This window comes from Brachyhypopomus gauderio, unplaced genomic scaffold (assembly GCF_052324685.1).
Source record: "Brachyhypopomus gauderio isolate BG-103 unplaced genomic scaffold, BGAUD_0.2 sc43, whole genome shotgun sequence".
NCBI lineage: Eukaryota > Metazoa > Chordata > Actinopteri > Gymnotiformes > Hypopomidae > Brachyhypopomus > Brachyhypopomus gauderio.
This window is the reverse complement of record NW_027506869.1, coordinates 827,275-845,269: the sequence shown is the minus strand read 5'-3', so window position 1 is coordinate 845,269 and position 17,995 is coordinate 827,275. Positions and strand designations below refer to the sequence as shown.

Below are 17,995 nucleotides of genomic sequence, written 5' to 3'. Positions count from 1 at the left end.
TGAAAAAAATCTTAACTCATGTTTTCACAATTCACATATCAATCAGCTCTAGCTGAAATGTCATTTCTATATCATTCAATAATAGATATACAGTTTGAGTAATGTTAGTCTAGACCTGTGTATTATTTAGGTATACATAATTAGAGGCACATAATTAGGCCAGCTCTAACGCAAGCTAGCAAAGAAAATTTTGTCGCCTTTGGCTTGCTCACTGGGGACTAGGACTCGGCACTTGTAAAGCTGCTTTGTGACAACAACTGTTGTAAAAAGCGCTGTATACAACCGATGCTGAGCGTGGAGGGGGCATGCATCATATGCATCTGTCAAATCAGTGTTAATTATTCCATGTATTGTCCAATCACTTTTGGTTGATCACCTCATGTTCACCTCGTGGACACCGTGCGTATTGATGAGTAAAAGTATAAAAGATGAGAGTTTGGAATGGGGAATTAGCTCTCTGCGACAGACACTCCTGGTGTGTTTGTAACAGATCTCAGGGTTAAGCCATGCTTTGTTAAAATAAATCTATTATTGTCGCTTTATAGATTTGGACTTAGCAAAGTCGTGCAAATGCTTGCACAAATTAGGGAGGAAAACAGAGATATGAAAGAAGATATTAAAAAGTTTACCCATGATGTAAAGGCCCTGAGACGAGACTTAGTGGACACTGAAAGCACACTGCCTTCTGTCATCAGTCTCCCCCTTAGAACCATGGCAGATTTTGATCATGCAGAGGTCATCTTAAAACATACGAAGGAATTTCAAAAGATGGTACTTCTCTTTAAATAAAATGTTATCTTTGTGACAGGATTTAGCAAGAGTAATAAATTAGCCCTTCCATCCTCTTCTCAGTATGCAAAGTGCAGTGCTGAAAATAAAAAAATATCTCTTAATAGTATACCTGCCAGTAAGGCATACAATAGGAGAATTTTGACTGGCTTATCATTCCTTACATGCCCTTTGTTATTACATAGTTTTAGGTACGTCTCATCAATACTGTCCTCTTAGGTGTCTTACCTTTCCATCATGGGTGGACATACACAAGAAATGGTTGTAAGATGGACGCTGACCCATGCCCTTTTCAATGGTTTGGCAAGTCAGCTGAATTGGGCTGCTAAAGGCCACAAGAGGGCATTCAACATGTTTGGTAAGTTCATACATGCACATGAAACACATTAACTGGGAATTTGCCAACCCATAACTTATATATAGCAGTAGCCACCTGTGGCTTAAATCTTTTTATAGCTCTATTTTATAGCTTTTATAAATGTGGGTGCACATAGTTAAAGAGGAAATCTTTTGTAAATAACTTATTCAGTGTTTGTGTGAAATGCTCCATTCTATAGAAACGTATTGAGTCACAATTGTTCTCAGTGGTGGTGATAGTTTTATACCTCTCAAAACTCCCTTAAGGAAATTATTTCCTGATATTGTAATAATGTGTCTTTATATTAGTATCGAGAATCGATCTTGGTGGTGGTGGTAGTAGTAGTAGTAGTAGTAATATCAATAGAAGTATATTAAACATATTAGAGTATTATTATCATTATTATATTGTAGCTGCAGTGAGGAATGAGGCAGATAGTAAGACATTGCTCATGCTTTCATTTTATTAAAGAAAACTCGCATCAAACAGGTGTAAGGGAAAGAAAGGAAGCACAAACAACACACATTCAGGGTGGCATTAACTAACCATGCACTGCCCTCACAGACCCCGCCCAGAGTTCACCTATTGGTAGGCGCTACATTGCCCCCTCCTCAAGGGTCAACTGCCCTGGTGACCCGCAGAGTGCGGACAAAGTCTCTCAAGTGAGCAGGGGTCCTCCTGAACCGATGTGGTCTCTCTGTGGCTCTCAGCAGCGTTGGACTGGCTGGCTCTGTATCTGGCCCAGCGCACGGGGTGTCCTTAGGGGGCTCAGAGCCATGAATGTCTCGCTGGCGGGGCCGATGTGGAGTGAGACTGTCCCGGTGCACCGAACTCGATATACCACTTTGCCCAGGCGACTCAGGATTTCACAGGGGTCCTCCCAGTGTGACTGGAGCTTGAGGCAGTGCCCCCGGTGTCAGGGGTTGTAGAGCCAGACCTGGACCCCTGGGGCAGGAGGTTCACCTTGGCACTGGGATTCGTAGGAGCGCTTCTGCCGACCACAAGCATCCCCCTGCCGACCACAAGCATCCCCCTGGTGTTCTCGAGCCAGCTGACGGGCTGTCAGGAGGTGCGGCTGCAGCTGCTGCACATAACATAACGTGTGTGTGCAGCTCCACGGGTGTGCGCAGCTCTCTGCCGAACATGAGCTGTGCTGGCGTGTGCCAAATGAGCGCTCAATGGCAGCATCTGTATATGTGTGTGTTGCTTTTGTGGGGATAGTCATATTCAACACAGATTGCTCTGTGAAGCTTGACTGCTGGTGAAGTCTACTTGATGGTCCCTGGACTTCACTCCTCTGGCTGGGCTTTCAAGCAGCAGCAAAAAGCCTTTGGGATGGCTGCAAAGATCCTCGACAGCATCTTTGGAGGCTTCTTAACAGGAGATGCGTCTGTTACCATGCAAAGAATACCAACAATGGACAGGCTGTCCTCACTACAGAGTGAGATGGTGGAGGGTGTAGGTGAATCACAAGGTGATGAACTAGGGCCATCACAATCCTTCACCAAGCCACTGTCTTCAGATTTCAGACAGGAAACCACAGGGCCCTCGATTAGACCAGAATTCTTCTTGTTCTTAACAGAAGATGCGTCGCTCACCGATTCATTATATGAAGCTGTAAAATAACAGATTAAATTATTAAGACCTTTCTAGTGATATATACACAGGAGGTGCACATTTTACTTACTTAAACGTATACAGAATATTTGTTATTTGCATAATGACTAACGTATTTTCCTATAAGTAACACAATTTCAACAGACTTACAGAATTCAGGAATATCAGCTTGCAGGTCACCTCCTCTCATCTTCTCTGAGCTTACTTGATTTCGCTTCATAGAGAAAAAAAGAAAACGTTAGGATGTTAATATTAGAAAACTAACATTAAGAGAAATTCAATAATCAAAAGGAGACATCAGAAATGCTGTATGAAAGAACTGGGCCTAGGGAACATACTTAAATATATTGCTATGAATTGTATAGTGTTAATTCACTACCAAATTTTCATCTCCACATGTGAGATGACTAGCAGAACATTAATGTCAAGAAATGTATTAGCAAAATAGACCTTCATACCTTCCAGCCAAATTTGATCATGGGAGGCTTCAGAATGAAAGGGAACCTGCTGCGTTTCTTCGGGACTTGTGTTATGAGATTAACCAGACTTCCTGCTCTGCTGGAAGGTGTAGGTGAATCACAAGGAGATGAACTAGGGCCATCACAATCCTTCACCAAGCCACTGTCTTCAGATTTCAGACAGGAAACCACAGGGCCCTCGATTAGACCAGAATTCTTCTTGTTCTTAACAGAAGATGCGTCGCTCACCAATTCATTATATGAAGCTGTAAAATATCAGATAAAATTATTAAGACCGTTCTAGTGATATATACACAGGAGATGCACATTTTACTTAAACGTATACTGAAGATTTGTTATTTGCATAATGACTAACGTATTTTCCTATAAGTAACACAATTTCAACAGACTTACAGACTTCAGGAATATCAGCAATATCACGCAGAATATCATACAGCTCAACTCGTGTCGTCCTCTCTGGGCTTACTTCATTTCGCTTCATAGGAATCGAACATATGAATTGTAGTATAGTGTTAATTCACTACCAAATTTTCATCTCCACATGTGAGATGACTAGCAGAAAAACATGACTAGCAGAACATTAATGTCAAGAAATGTATTAGCAAAATTGACCTTCATACCTTCAAGCCAAATGTGTTCATGGGAGGCTTCCGAATGAAAGGGAACCTGCTACGAATCTTCTTGTTCATGACTGCTAGTCGAAGTAACTAAAGAACTAAAGACACACAAGAGTGTAATATATTTCCATTAATAAGTTCAATAAATGAGTAAACAAACTGATAATTTTTATATGTACACTATGTATCCCCTCAATATCACTTTTAAACCAAGCCGGACGTATTACAATTTACGCCACTATCAAACAAGCCCCGTAAAATCAACGGTGGTCTTCACAGCGACTAAGGCAAGGAAAACATGTGCACTGCAAATGAAAAACGCGCTGCGCATACTTGAATCATTTTATCGAAATTACATGTGTGCAGAGCCGGAGTGGCTAATCGGGAGATTCGGGAGGATTCCCGATGGGCCGGTTCATGTCAATCTCTAGTTTGGGCCGATTGGGATGGAAATATAATTTTGGGCCGGATTTGCGCATGAAACTCCCGGGCTGAAAAAGTGGCCCACTCCGACCATGCATGTGTGATGCATTTTATAATCGCGATGGAAATAAATGAACGCTGTACAAATTCATAAATCACTTTACTCAAACGCTTCGACAACGTGTGCGCTACATTTCGTGAACTCATTACAAATTCAGATCAGAAAACGCATGCAATGAATCCTATGATAACCGCGGGAAGTATGTTGGATGCAGCTAAAACCAACTGAAAAGTTGACCACGGTTTTGACTAGCCCAGCCTTTTTCAGTTACTTCTGAGAGCATCTAAACGCAAACTGCATTGTATGCATCTTCAAAAGGAGCTGAGTACGCACTGATTAAAAATATCTCCCGCTTCATGTATTTAAGGCGATGCGGGACTGTTTTAATCCCGCTCCCGCTTGTTTTAATCCCGTTACCGCCCGCTCCCGCCAAAAAAATCGCTTGTTTTAATCCCGCACCCGCCCGCCACATACACATTTCTGTCGCTCCCGCCCGCAGTCCTAATAAGAATTGAATTAATTAAATTTAGTACTTGAAATTTTCTTGTGTATTTATTAAAACAGCAATATAGCGATGGATCGCGCTGTCCCATTTCTTACAGTCCAAACACAGTCAGGTGAATTGGAGATGTTGAAATTGTCCCATCGGTGTGTGTGTCGGTCCTTCGCTTTGGTAATTATTAGTACTGTTGAGGTTTTGTTGCTTATATTAACTTGAAACTGCTTCATATTTTGTTTGCAGCGCCAGTCGCGTGTCTGTTGTACTCATGAAGTTCGTTCTTTTGAGTTATTGTCAGTGCTGAATGCATTGGTCAAAGTGTGTAATTTGTAGAGCGGGGGGGGGGGGGGGGGGGGGGGGGGTGGCGAGTGTAAAATATTAGCTGTGAAAAGCAGGGTTGCCAACTCTCACGCATTGAGCGTGAGACACACGCATTTGACCGTTTTCACACGCTCTCACGCCACACATCCGATATCTCACGCCGAAAAAAAATATCCAGTTTATTTACCTCAGATCCACATACATGATTCAATACGTTACTAGTTCGCTAGCTCTGTCGCCGTCCACCGGCGATATAACACTGAATCTGTTTCCATTTTACGTTCGCCCCCCCCCCCGCTCAACAAAATACACTTGCCACCAGCTCCAGGTTAAAATCTCAATCCAAGCGAACGTCAAAAGTTGGCAACCCTGGAAAAGTCAAATGCAAATCCGTGTTTTCCACTACGCCGGTTTTAAAAGTATTAGCGGCTCGCTAGGCTTGTAAACAAACCGCGCACCCCGTTAGTGAGCCCGCGGACCGGCTCGCGAGCCGCGGGTTGGCCACCCCTGGTCTTACAGTCTCTGCCATTTCTGTATCCAATGTTCACGTGACCAGTTGCTTAGCCAATATTTTGAATTAGTTTATTGCCTTAACTTTCTAGACTATTTACAATAGTCTAGGGATTTTTCTACATGCATATGTGGTCCTGCTCCCGTATCGCCTGGACTAATTAAACTCCAGCTCCCGCCAATAACAATTAAATTCTGTCCCGCGCCGCAAGACATTCTTGGGGACTACCGCGGGAGTGCAGACCTCTACAGCACCGCGGACGCGTTGCCAAGCAACGGCATGTACACACAAGCAAATAAAGCAAATAGGTTAATTCGCACTTACCGATGAAGTATCAGTTGAATATGACTTTAACTGGATTCTTTCCTCTATGTCTATAACACTGAATATATTGTCCTATTAGCTCAGTTATAACAATTTGGAACTAATTATTTATGCTCTTAATTATTACAGTTGATAATATCCGCTTGCCGTCAGCCAGGAGAATTCGCCTACACTAGCGTATTTTCAGAATGACGCCGATATATATAGTCTACCGTATATGACGTCACAATGCACGTGACGTCATAGGCATTCGAGGACGGACAAATATGTAATGCTGCAGGCCGGAGCCCCGGTGGGTGTGGGTAAAGGGCGGAGCATGTGTCAATCATTTTTGACTGCAGCCAATCAGATACTAGACTTTTGTTGTCAATCAATTTTTATTAAGCCAATTATCAGCCAGAGTTAGCTGTCAATCATTTTTTACTGCAGCCTTAACAGATCATCTTAACAGATCTGCCAAAAAGAAGGCGGAAACTGCACGAAGAAGCTCTTTAAACAGAAGTATATGCCGCTCTTACAAAAAAGTAGCTGAATAAAAACATTAGAAGAGCCATGACTTTAGACATCTTTAAATCAAAGTTTAAAATACTTCTCACTTGTTATTCTGGAACGGCACTTTAATGTTTTTTTACCCTTTATTGTACGTATTGCATCATTTTGTAGATCATATATATATATATATATTGATATTGGTGAGTGTAAATTGTTAGCGGAGGGGAGGTGTAAATGGACACAAATTAAGTATTATATCGCGATCGATCGCCAAGTATAAACGCCTTCGCCGAGCAGAGCGTTGAGGAGCGATTTGGATTGGAGGATCGTGCTCTATTTTTTATTATAAATTTTTTTGCTGATGCTGGTCCAGCGTGCCAGTGATTATGCCATAGGTTGCCAACCCCTGATATAGAGCCTTTGAATATTAAAACCATTGTAGAAATTAAGCTCAGATGTGACCAGCAATGGTGCGCAAGAAAAAGGATGCAATCACACCAGTCTCATTGAACATGTAGGATTTAATGAATAAAGTGGAAAAACACACTACAGGCTGATCCAACTTTGATGTAATGTCCTTAAAACAAGTCAAAATTAGGCTCAGTATTGTGTGTGGCCTCCACGTGCCTGTATGACCTCCCTACAACACCTGGGCATGCTCCTGATGAGGTGGCGGATGGTCTCCTGAGGGATCTCCTCCCAGACCTGGACTAAAGCATCCGCCAACTCCTGGACAGTCTATGGTGCAACGTGACGTTGGTGGATGGAGAGACATGATGTCCCAGATGTGCTCAATCGGATTCAGGTCTGGGGAACGGGCGGGCCAGTCCATAGCTTCAATGCCTTCATCTTGCAGGAACTGCTGACACACTCCAGCCACATGAGGTCTAGCATTGTCCTGCATTAGGAGGAACCCAGGGCCAACCGCACCAGCATATGGTCTCACAAGGGGTCTGAGGATCTCATCTCGGTACCTAAAGGCAGTCAGGCTACCTCTGGTGAGCACATGGAGGGCTGTGCGGCCCTCCAAAGAAATGCCACCCCACACCATTACTGACCCACTGCCAAACCGGTCATGCTGAAGGATGTTGCAGGCAGCAGATCGCTCTCCACGGCGTCTCCAGACTCTGTCACATCTGTCACATGTGCTCAGTGTGAACCTGCTTTCATCTGTGAAGAGCACAAGGCGCCAGTGGCGAATTTGCCAATCCTGGTGTTCTCTGGCAAATGCCAAGCGTCCTGCATGGTGTTGGGCTGTGAGCACAACCCCCATCTGTGGACTTCGGGCCCTCATACCATCCTCATGGAGTCGGTTTCTAACTGTTTGTGCAGACACATGCACATTTGTGGCCTGCTGGAGGTCATTTTGCAGGGCTCTGGCAGTGCTCCTCCTGTTCCTTCTTGCACAAAGGCGGAGGTAGCGGTCCTGCTGCTGGGTTGTTGCCCTCCTACGGCCTCCTCCACGTCTCCTGGTGTACTGGCCTGTCTCCTGGTAGCGCCTCCAGCCTCTGGACACTACGCTGACAGACACAGCAAACCTTCTTGCCACAGCTCGCATTGATGTGCCATCCTGGATGAGCTGCACTACCTGAGCCACTTGTGTGGGTTGTAGAGTCCGTCTCATGCTACCACGAGTGTGAAAGGACCACCAAACTTCAAAAGTGACCAAAACATCAGCCAGAAAGCATAGGTACTAAGAAGTGGTCTGTGGTCCCCACCTGCAGAACCACTCCTTTATAGGGGGGGTCTTGCTAATTGCCTCTCATTTCTACCTGTTGTCTATTCCATTTGCACAACAGCAGGTGAAATTGATTCACAATCAGTGTTGCTTCCAACTGAACAGGTTGGTTTCACAGAAGTGGCGGCTGGTGCAAAAAAAAATTCAGGGGGGTGTAAACTAAATAAAAACAAACAAAGCAGTCTTATTTCCCTTTATTTATTTGAACGTGAATTTTGCCCTAGCATTCTTCAAGTGAACGCTTTGTGAAAGGATTTTTTTGTGAAGATAAAACAGAATTTTCTCTCATTTTGTAAGAGCTGCTGCTCTAGCCTGCTGATATTCAACGTGAACCGAGTTACATTGGAGGTTCGCCCAAGGTGGGCGGAGTCGCGATACGGTCACTCGCGAAAGTATAAACCTAGCTAACAACATGTTACGGTAACATATAAAGTTATATAAAGCTATGTTACTCTGTTCAGACTCCAGTGAGGATGTATTGGGCATGAATTATTGCTGATAGGATATATGTAACAGTAATGAGCCTGTAGTATTATTTGATATACATTCACTGTTATAATTGCATCTTGGAAATGGTTTCATAGTTTGGAATGCATTTACATTTTAGTTCTACAGCAGCAACGTTTCTTACTTTATATTTTTAATCCATAGCATTGTTTACAGTGTTTCAACACAACACAGTTCAGCTAGCGTGGATATTCAGCTGCAGTAATCATGCTGATAAACTATACATCTGTTACCCTTTCACACAGTAACTTTACTGTACATACCTGTCAAGTTTTGTATTTAAAAATACGGGACATTTCCTGTATATGACGTCATCACCTAATTTGCATAATCAGTTATTTGCATATAGCTGCAATCGAGGCTGTAGGAGAAACGAAAACATCTTTGGAGTGGCAAAAAGTGAAGAAAAAACACCCCAAATATGTTTTGAAATAAAATTTTCTAGTGGTATTTCTAGCTACAAATGGGGACATCTCCTGGGCATATTTCTGTGCCTTTAGCCCGCGTTTGTGCTTGGCAGATTGTTCGTGCTGACGGACATCTTTCCTTCCACCATGAGAGGCACTAAAATCACAGCTACATATCTTACAGAATGAGTAGCTATGCCCCTTCATGCTCCACTTTAGGAAAGTAAATTCCCTGTCCCATTCGTCAAGGTACTCACTGGCAGGTACTGGCAGTTCTCGCGAGGCTAGTGACAGAATTCTGTTTGGAGCGGCACATGAATGCTTTAAAAAAATAAAAATTGAAAACTGAAAATACGGGACAAATACGGGAAAATAAAAATTCGGGACGACGCCGGGACAGAGCGGTAAAATACGGGACTGTCCCGGTGTAACGTTGCATGCGCAACGGAGCGAGGAGACGGACACAAACGCTGAGGAGAGCGAGATTTAATAAAGGGAATACCGAACTCAGGGTCAAGGAGGAAAGCATTGGTCAAATCCGAGAGGGAGTCCGAACACGAAACACGGAGAGACATGACAGAACGAATACTAGAAACAAAACACGGGTAGAACGCAGAGCAACTAAACCAAACAGAATACACAGGGCAACTGGGCAGCAATAACAAGACGTACTTACGAACAGGATTAACATACACGAACACGGCAACACGAAAGCATGGGATCAGGACCACGAAAGAACAGAATGAACAAAACCACAGATAACCAGACTGGGGAATCACTGGGACTTATAACACTGAACTGAAACAAGGGACAGGTGATAACAATGACACAGGGGCGTGGTAACAAACAAGGAATCACGAAGACAAACGAGCGGGGCGGGATTAACGGGCAAGGAATAACAGAAAACACGAGGAACAGACATTGGAGTGACAGCGGGGAGAGGGGGGCGTAGCCCTACGTGACATCCGGCCAAAACGGGACACTTGACAGGTATGTTACTGTATATATATTTATGTATGATATTATGTAATATATCATATGTATGATATATTATATCATTTACGCTGAAAAAAGAGGAGGAACACATTTAACCAGAACCTGACAAAAGTGGTTCCCCTTGTAGAATAACTGCTGGAGATGATATAAAGTACAGAAGAAATGCACATGGCATCAGATAAAAATGAAGTATAAGAATACAGTACAAAGTGGCATGGCTGTATATAACTATATCTTATTCTTAAAATCTATTCTAAAATATATTTATTTACAGCAAAAATAAAATAATGAAACATAACAGTGATTTTGACTGTAATGTATATTAAAAGGTTACGGGGGTGGGGGGTGGGGAGGGAGTGGTGGTTCATGATTTAATGGGAAAAGCATTGACTGCAGATGGAGTCTCTGACAACTCCACCATCTCTGTTGTTACCCACATGCATGTAAGGTTCCTCGTCTGTGGGCACGTCCGAGTTGGTAGGCTGTCGCTCTCCCTGGATGGTTGCAATGTTGTGTAATACCACATATGCCATTATTATGTTGAATGCCCTCTCAGGGGTAACTCTGAGCCTCTTCAGGCACTGGAACCTGGCCTCGAGGATTCCTAGGGTCATTTCAATTCTTGCCCTGGTTTTGCTGTGAGCCTGATTGTATTGGGACTGTGGTCCAGGTGCAGGATCTGAATAGGGAGTCATGAGGTAAAGGGCAGGCAGGGATACCCTCTGTCTCCATGAAGGAAGCCGTCATAGTGTCCTATAATTGCACTAGGGATTGCAATGATTTAACTATTACACTGCATGTGAACAATTAGCAAAACTACCACAGGCCTACTCTGTTCAGATTTGCTGTACAGTATGGAATCATGCATGGATCCTGGCCAATCTGGCTTCAACATTTGTGATGAGGTGGGAAGCATCACATATGATCTTGATGGGATAGAGAACGGTCTGTTACAATAGCTACGTTCATTTTGTGACCATTAAAGATAAGTACATTATTCATTAAGGGTTATAAAGGTTAGTACCTGTACATTAATGCTATGGATGGATTTTCTGTTTATGTAATCACCTCCATGTTCTATAGGTGCTGTAATAGGTAGCATATGTGGGTTCCATCAATGCAGCTAATCACTCTAGGAAATCCTTAAAATGTAAATGGAATGAAGTTTGTTATATATTGCTTCTCCTTTGTTTAATTTCTTTATTGTCCGTGTGAATTAAAGACCACATGATCTTCGAGGAAAGGACACGTCATGATGACACATGATGACATGTTTGTAACTCGGGCTTAGGTTCAAGTTAACCAGCCAGTGAGCAGGTTAGCTTCATAGCATAAGTTGCTATAGTAACTGACTCAGGTTCTCTCTAAGCTCGGTTTCTAGAACGGAAAACCTAGAGTTTCCGTGAATTCTGAGTTAACTTACCCGGTTTTATCACTTAACCCACTTCTTGGAATACCCCCCAGTGCTGCACATTCCTTGAGGACTATGCATTTCCTTCGCTTGCTGCACACTGCAGAATTAAAAGGAGATCTCTTATTCTTTCACTTTGTTCATTGCTGTTTGTGAGCTATTGCTCTTTGCTTTGTTTTCGCTTTGTGCTCGTGTATTTGTGTTTGTCATGGAGAATAAAGATCCTAACCTACAACCAGTGCCTCTGGCCACCTCTATACCCCCGTCACAGTGCGTCAATAGTTTGTCTATGTAAATGACAAATGGTAATTAATTTATTCTTTAAACAGCAGGAGCATGAATAAGTGGATAATTTCCAAGTATATGGTAGTATGTGTTTGGTAATGTTAGTATTGGAAATTTGGCAGGCAGGAGAAATTTGCAGTTTATTATATAATAATGCTGTCACGGTACGGCGGGCCCCCTACTGGTCGCCCCCGTCTACAGCGGCAGCTTGTCCTGTGGGTGTGGTGTTGTGTTTGTCCCTCAGGTGGGCGGAGCCCGCGATCCGTCTCACCTGAGGGTCGTTTGTTCGTCTATATATGTCTTGTCTTTGTACTAGTTGACTGCTGGTTATTATATCCTTAATTCGGATCAGTTCACGGGTTTTAGTTTGCACACTTTACATATTAAACCATCCTTTTTCCTTGAGACTTGGCGTGATCGCTTCCATTTATTTTCGCTCACCCTGCCCGTCACAGAATAACCAGCCACTTTCGGAAGCTGCCAGTCTCCTTTACTTTCAAACATACTTACTTGGGGTTTGTTATGTGTTTTGTGTGTGTGACGCAGCTGCCGCTCGTCACCGTCGCCTCGCTTCCCGTTCGTCTCGTGTTTATGTGGGGAGTGGGCGTACTTGAGTGGCGCGTCACTTTTGGGGAAAACGAGCGCGCACACGTGTGGATCCCGTCCATTCATTGTGTGAACACGGTTTTTTTTGTATGTCTAGTCTTAGCGTGTTTGTGATTTTGTTGGATGTAATTCCAAGCATGCTCCTCCCCTTGGGTCTTGTGTTGGGGGGAGGACCGGCTGTGGGCCCGTGCCACACTCCCTAGTGAGGCCCTGACCAATAACGTGGGGGGTTCTCCTGATCTGGAAAGGAGACCCCTCCCCCATGGTAGGGGGATCAGGGTAAGTGCACGTTTGTGTTTTGTGTTGGTGTGTGTGGGTGTGTGTGCATTTGTGTTCTTTGTGCAGGTGCTTCTCCCTGGCAGTGGATCGTGGTGTTCCTGGGCCTTGTGGAGGTCTCTACCTGGCAGGAGCCCCCTTATGTTGTGGGGTGACCGGAGCCCGGTCTGAAGAGCTCACAAGATGAAGACCCTTCCACGGGGTCCTGGAGGTGACATAGCCACGCCCCAGGGAGGTAACCTGCACACACATACACCCCGGACGGACAAGGAGCTGTAGCCAGTCGTCCTCGCACCTTGGAGCTATGCGGCTTAATGCCGGTTAGGGCGTGAGGGCCCTGTGACCGACCGGGGCGTGGTTTTGTCTTGTTGACGGCCCAGTCGGTCCATGGTCCCGCCCAGGTAGGTGAGCTGACTGTTTGTTTTTTGTGTTGCAGCTCCAGGACTACAGGGGGTGTGTCCCTTGTCCCTGCCCCTTTGTTTTGTGTGCTGCCGCTGTGTGCCGCACAGCCAGTGGAGGGGAGTGCGGCTTGGAGGGGGGATCTGTCACGGTACAGCGGGCCCCCTACTGGTCGCCCCCATCTACAGCGGCAGCTTGTCTTGTGGGTGTGGTGTTGTGTTCATCCCTCAGGTGGGCGGAGCCCGTGATCCGTCTCACCTGAGGGTCGTTTGTTTGTCTATATATGTCTTGTCTTTGTACCAGTTGACCGCTGGTTATTATATCCTTAATTCGGATCAGTTCACGGGTTTTGGTTTGCACACTTTACATATTAAACCGTCCTTTTTCCCTGAGACTTGGCGCGATCGCTTCCATTTATTTTCACTCACCCTGTCCATCACAAATGCATAGGATGCTATGTAGTCATTTAAAAGTTGAAAATGTCATTCAAGTCCTTGTGTATTGAATCATTTGTATAATTTATATAAAAAAGGAAAGTATTTATTAGAATAAAAAGTACATAGATGTATTATGTACTGATGTATTGAAGATGTATTAATTGTGGTAAAATGTAATAGTCAAATGACTAATTTGTTACTGTAAATGTGTTTTTATTTGCATGTATGGATGAAGATGGACGTAAGGGCAAAAAAAGCTAAGGTGGCCGTAGAGGGATCCACCATGTGTCAGAAATAGTTGAATCTCCAAGCAAACAAATATTTTACAGGGGTCTTACAAGAAGCTACAAAAAGTTGTTGTTTTTCCAGTCGAGCAACACCAGCTCTGTCATGGCAAAGAAAAATAGGTAAGTGTGTTAGAATTGCATGTTAATATAGTTTTTATGTGTATAGAATTTAGTTTTTGTAATTCTTGTCTATATAAAGACTTTTGAAGACGTTGAAATAAAATTTGAAGTGACTACAAAGGGATGACTTCTTTGTCTAACATGTTTTTTAACATGTTTTTGTCTAACAAACGTGGATTTCAGACCTTCCAGACAACAAGGAAAGATGGATATTGTTGCTGGCGGACAATCCAGATTTTCTTGCTTGAGGGAATTGGATTTTGTCTTTGAGAGCACATGTTCAGAAGAAAACTATTGCTGAGATCATTGCAAATCCTGTGAAGTATCAGAAAGTGAGTAAAATGTGTAATATTTGTGTTATAATGTGTTATGAAGTGGGGTTGGCAATAGAGTGAATTTTTTTTATAGGATTGCATGGTCTGATACACCTGTGGTAACTTTTTATTTATTTATTGCATGTGGTCATCATAAATACGCAAGTAATGCTAGTGAAATTAAATGTAAAAAACAAAAGGTATATTGGAAGATCATATATTAGTAATGTTAACTCACTGCATTTAATAGGAACATGTAACGTGGCTCGCGCCACGGAACGAGGGGACGGACACAAACGCTGAGAAGAGCGAGATTTATTGCAGGACATTCCATATTCGTCGTCACTAAAGCAGTCAGGGGTCATAACGGGGTGGCAGTCCGAATAACACAGATACACGGGCATAACGAAAACAAGGCAAACACGAGCAAGGCAGGGAAACACAAAGAACACGAACCACAGGCGAACGGCAATCCAAACTGGTACAAACACCAACATCCAAACATCCAAAACAACCGACAAGGGACACTCAGGGATATATATACACAGAACACCAAACAAGGATCAGGTGCAAACAATGACGACGGGGCGTGGTAACAACGAGGAATCAGAGACAACGAGCTGGGCGGGATAAACAGGCAGGGAATAACAAAACCACGAGGAACAGAGACGTTGGAGTTAGAGGTCTGCACTCCCGCGGTAATCCCGCGGGTCCCACGGGACCCGACAGAATATCTTGCGGCGCAGGACAGAATTTAATTGTTATTGGCGGGAGCGGGAGTTGAATTAGTCCAGGCGATGCGGGAGCGGGACCACATATACATGTAGAAAAATCCCGCAAATTAATAGTCTAGAAAATTATAATAATAACAACGCAATGATTTCCATGCATAAGGAACAGGACGAAAACAAAACAACAATCATTCAGTAAGTAAGCAATAAACTAATTCAAAATATTGGCTAAGCAACTGATCACGTGAACATGAAGTGTGCGTCATTTTGATACAGAAATGGCAGAGACTGTAGACCAGGGGTCGGCAACCTTTGAGACATGGAGTGCTAACTTTAACATGTCCAGTCAATGAGTGTGCCACTATGGCGGCGAGTTTAAATTGTTGACCGAGGAGGGGGGGAGGTCGCGTGCTACGGTCACTCGCGAAAGTATAATCCATTAATATAATAATTTATATTAAAATATATATTTTTGCTGATGCTGGTCCAGCGTGTCGCGTGCCAGTGACTATGCCTCGGTGTGCCATAGGTTGCCGACCCCTGCTGTAGACGGTCAACCAGTTTCAGCTGTGGAAAATTCTATTAAAACAGGCGAATACACCACAATTAAGCCAACTACAGGAAAGTCTGATGTATGGAAGTCATATTCCATTGTAATTAATGGAGATGGAAATCGGCTTGTTGTGATACATGTCAGAAAGTGTTGGTGTACGTCACCTAACGGGATGTGTTTGGACTGTGATAAGAAATGGGACAGCGCGATCCATCGCTATATTGCTGTTTTAATAAATACATAAGAAAATTTCAAGTACTAAATCTAATTAATTCAATTCATATTAGGATTGCGGGCGGGGGCGACAGAAATGTGTATGTGGTGGGCAGGTGCGGGATTAAAACAAGCGATTTTTTGGCCGGTGCGGGCGGGAGCGGGATTAAAACAAGCGATTTTTTGGCGGGAGCGGGTCTAAAACAAGCGGGAGCGGGCGGGAGCGGGATTAAAAAAGCAGTCCCGCGCAGACCTCTAGTTGGAGTGACAGCGGGGAGAGGGGGCGTAGCCATACGTGACAGAACAGCAAAGAAAGTAGGTGTATATGTTGAAATGTGATGTGGAAGTGTATACAATAGGCTAATATTCTTGTGGAAAAGTTATTCACATTCTGTGATATTTCTCTTGTAGGTATATGTGACTGTATGCATCAAGGAAGAGAGGGAAAGGGGAACTGGGGTCACAGAGGAAATAAAAGCCTAAGGAGAGTTTGGTGTTCAGTTTCGGTTAAGACGGCTACAATAAATATGACCATTTGAGGACAGTTAGAAATGAATGTGGGAAAACTATCATTTTAAAAACGTGTCTGTACGGATGTATTTCGGTCACTCGTCTTTAACAACATAACAGACCGTGGTTTACTGAAGTAAAGCCCGCAGAAAAGACTGTAGAACCCGTGAAGGATGATGCACAAACAATATTTGGGGAGGTGATTCCAGCAGATGTGAAAGTAGAACTTGTGCAATACAAAACATATACTGTAAAATGTATATTAAAACGTCAAAATTGACTGTTGTGGCACAAGGCAATATGATCCTTGTGTTACGCGACGATATTAAAACGCAAATGTGTCACGGGGATTTATTAACCAGGGGAACCCAAACGCCAAACGACGAAATAATAAGAGAACCAAGACCTCCGGCAAAAGGTATGCGGGAAAAGCACAAAAAAGTTCCTCCGTGAGAAGGACGCACAGGGGAAAATAAAAGATCGCGTAAAACTCAACGCGAGGGAAAAATAAACAAACGAACAGAAGACTCCAGGGGAAGTAACTGGCTCTCGAACCACAAAGGTTAGCAACAAAAAACCCTTCCTAAATTAACTACCAAAATAACCAGATAGAGAAATAACAAACGGAAAACTTGAGAACGGCCAGAATGGCGCAGGAGTGAATGCACTCGAAAATAGAGAAATCGTGGAGGTAAAAACACCAAACGACGCACCACGATACCAACGAGAAGGCTTACTGAATGCACACAGCAGGGGCAACAAACAACTCAGCAGAGAGACCCTGCAGCCGTCTTCCAAAAGTAGGGAGAAAGACCGCAGCAGGTCTTCATTGCTGATAGGCCTTTCTCTCGCTTCTGGGGTCGACATTTCCGGTCTAGACAGTTCTGTGTAAAATCATTTCCGTTTGGAGCGTTCGTACTTCTGCCATGGCGCAAGTGACTAGCAAGTGTTTTTGCAGCGTACCGCTGTGCTCTAATTCCAAACAAAAACAGCCTTATTTGAGTTTCCACTCGTTCCCAGCTGACGAGGAACTCAGAAAGAAGTGGTTGATGGCCATTAGAAGGAGTGAGGGGCCGAATTTCCAGGTTATTAGGAACAGCACGCACGTGTGTAGCGCACATTTTGAGCCGCAAGACATCTACGTTATGGCAAAGGGCAAAACGTGGCTGAAGAAAGGTGCTATACCGCGTCGTTTCAGCTGGAATCGGCCAGCGAGGCAGTCTGTGTACAGCAGAGTGAAATCCCGCCTAGAGGCTTTCCGTGCACATCCTATGTACAAGTCTGTCTGGGCTTTGGGTCTAGAGCACACACACACACTATGCTAGGATACCATAATCGGACACAATTTTGTATGCTATAATACTAGAAATGGGAATAATCACCAACCTCTTGGAATGTTTTGTACAAATATGCATGCCTTCAGGTCAGATTCGTTGTGTTAAGCTAGGTTTATACTTTCGCAAGTGACCGTAGCGCGCGCGTCTGCACGAACCGCTTGTCCGAAACGATATGTGGTAGTATAAAGAAACACCCCTCAACAGGGGAAGAAACAATTACCTGACCAATTTTAATGTTGCTTTGTTTCAGGTTTGAAAAGTGCTGGAATTTAGATTAAAGTGCTTGAAAATGCTTGAAACAAATAAAAAACCGTGAGCTTTGACCTCTAGCTTGTGTGGTGTCTCACTTTTTTTTTAAGGACCGGTAGCACCGAGCC

The 17,995-nt window shown here is 43.7% G+C and overlaps 1 protein-coding gene across 1 annotated transcript; it reads right to left on the bottom strand.

The window, feature by feature from the left end:
- Positions 1-1,621: 1,621 nt before the first annotated feature.
- On the bottom strand, positions 1,622-4,088 carry LOC143486018 (uncharacterized). The gene is made up of 5 exons (XM_076985786.1): positions 3,864-4,088; positions 3,637-3,718; positions 3,223-3,488; positions 2,915-2,978; positions 1,622-2,762 (listed from the first exon to the last, which is right to left on the bottom strand). The coding sequence occupies exons 1-5, from the start codon at positions 3,930-3,932 to the stop codon at positions 2,437-2,439; spliced, it is 807 nt and encodes a 268-aa protein (XP_076841901.1). The 5' UTR covers positions 3,933-4,088; the 3' UTR covers positions 1,622-2,436.
- Between the last annotated feature and the right edge of the window lie 13,907 nt (positions 4,089-17,995).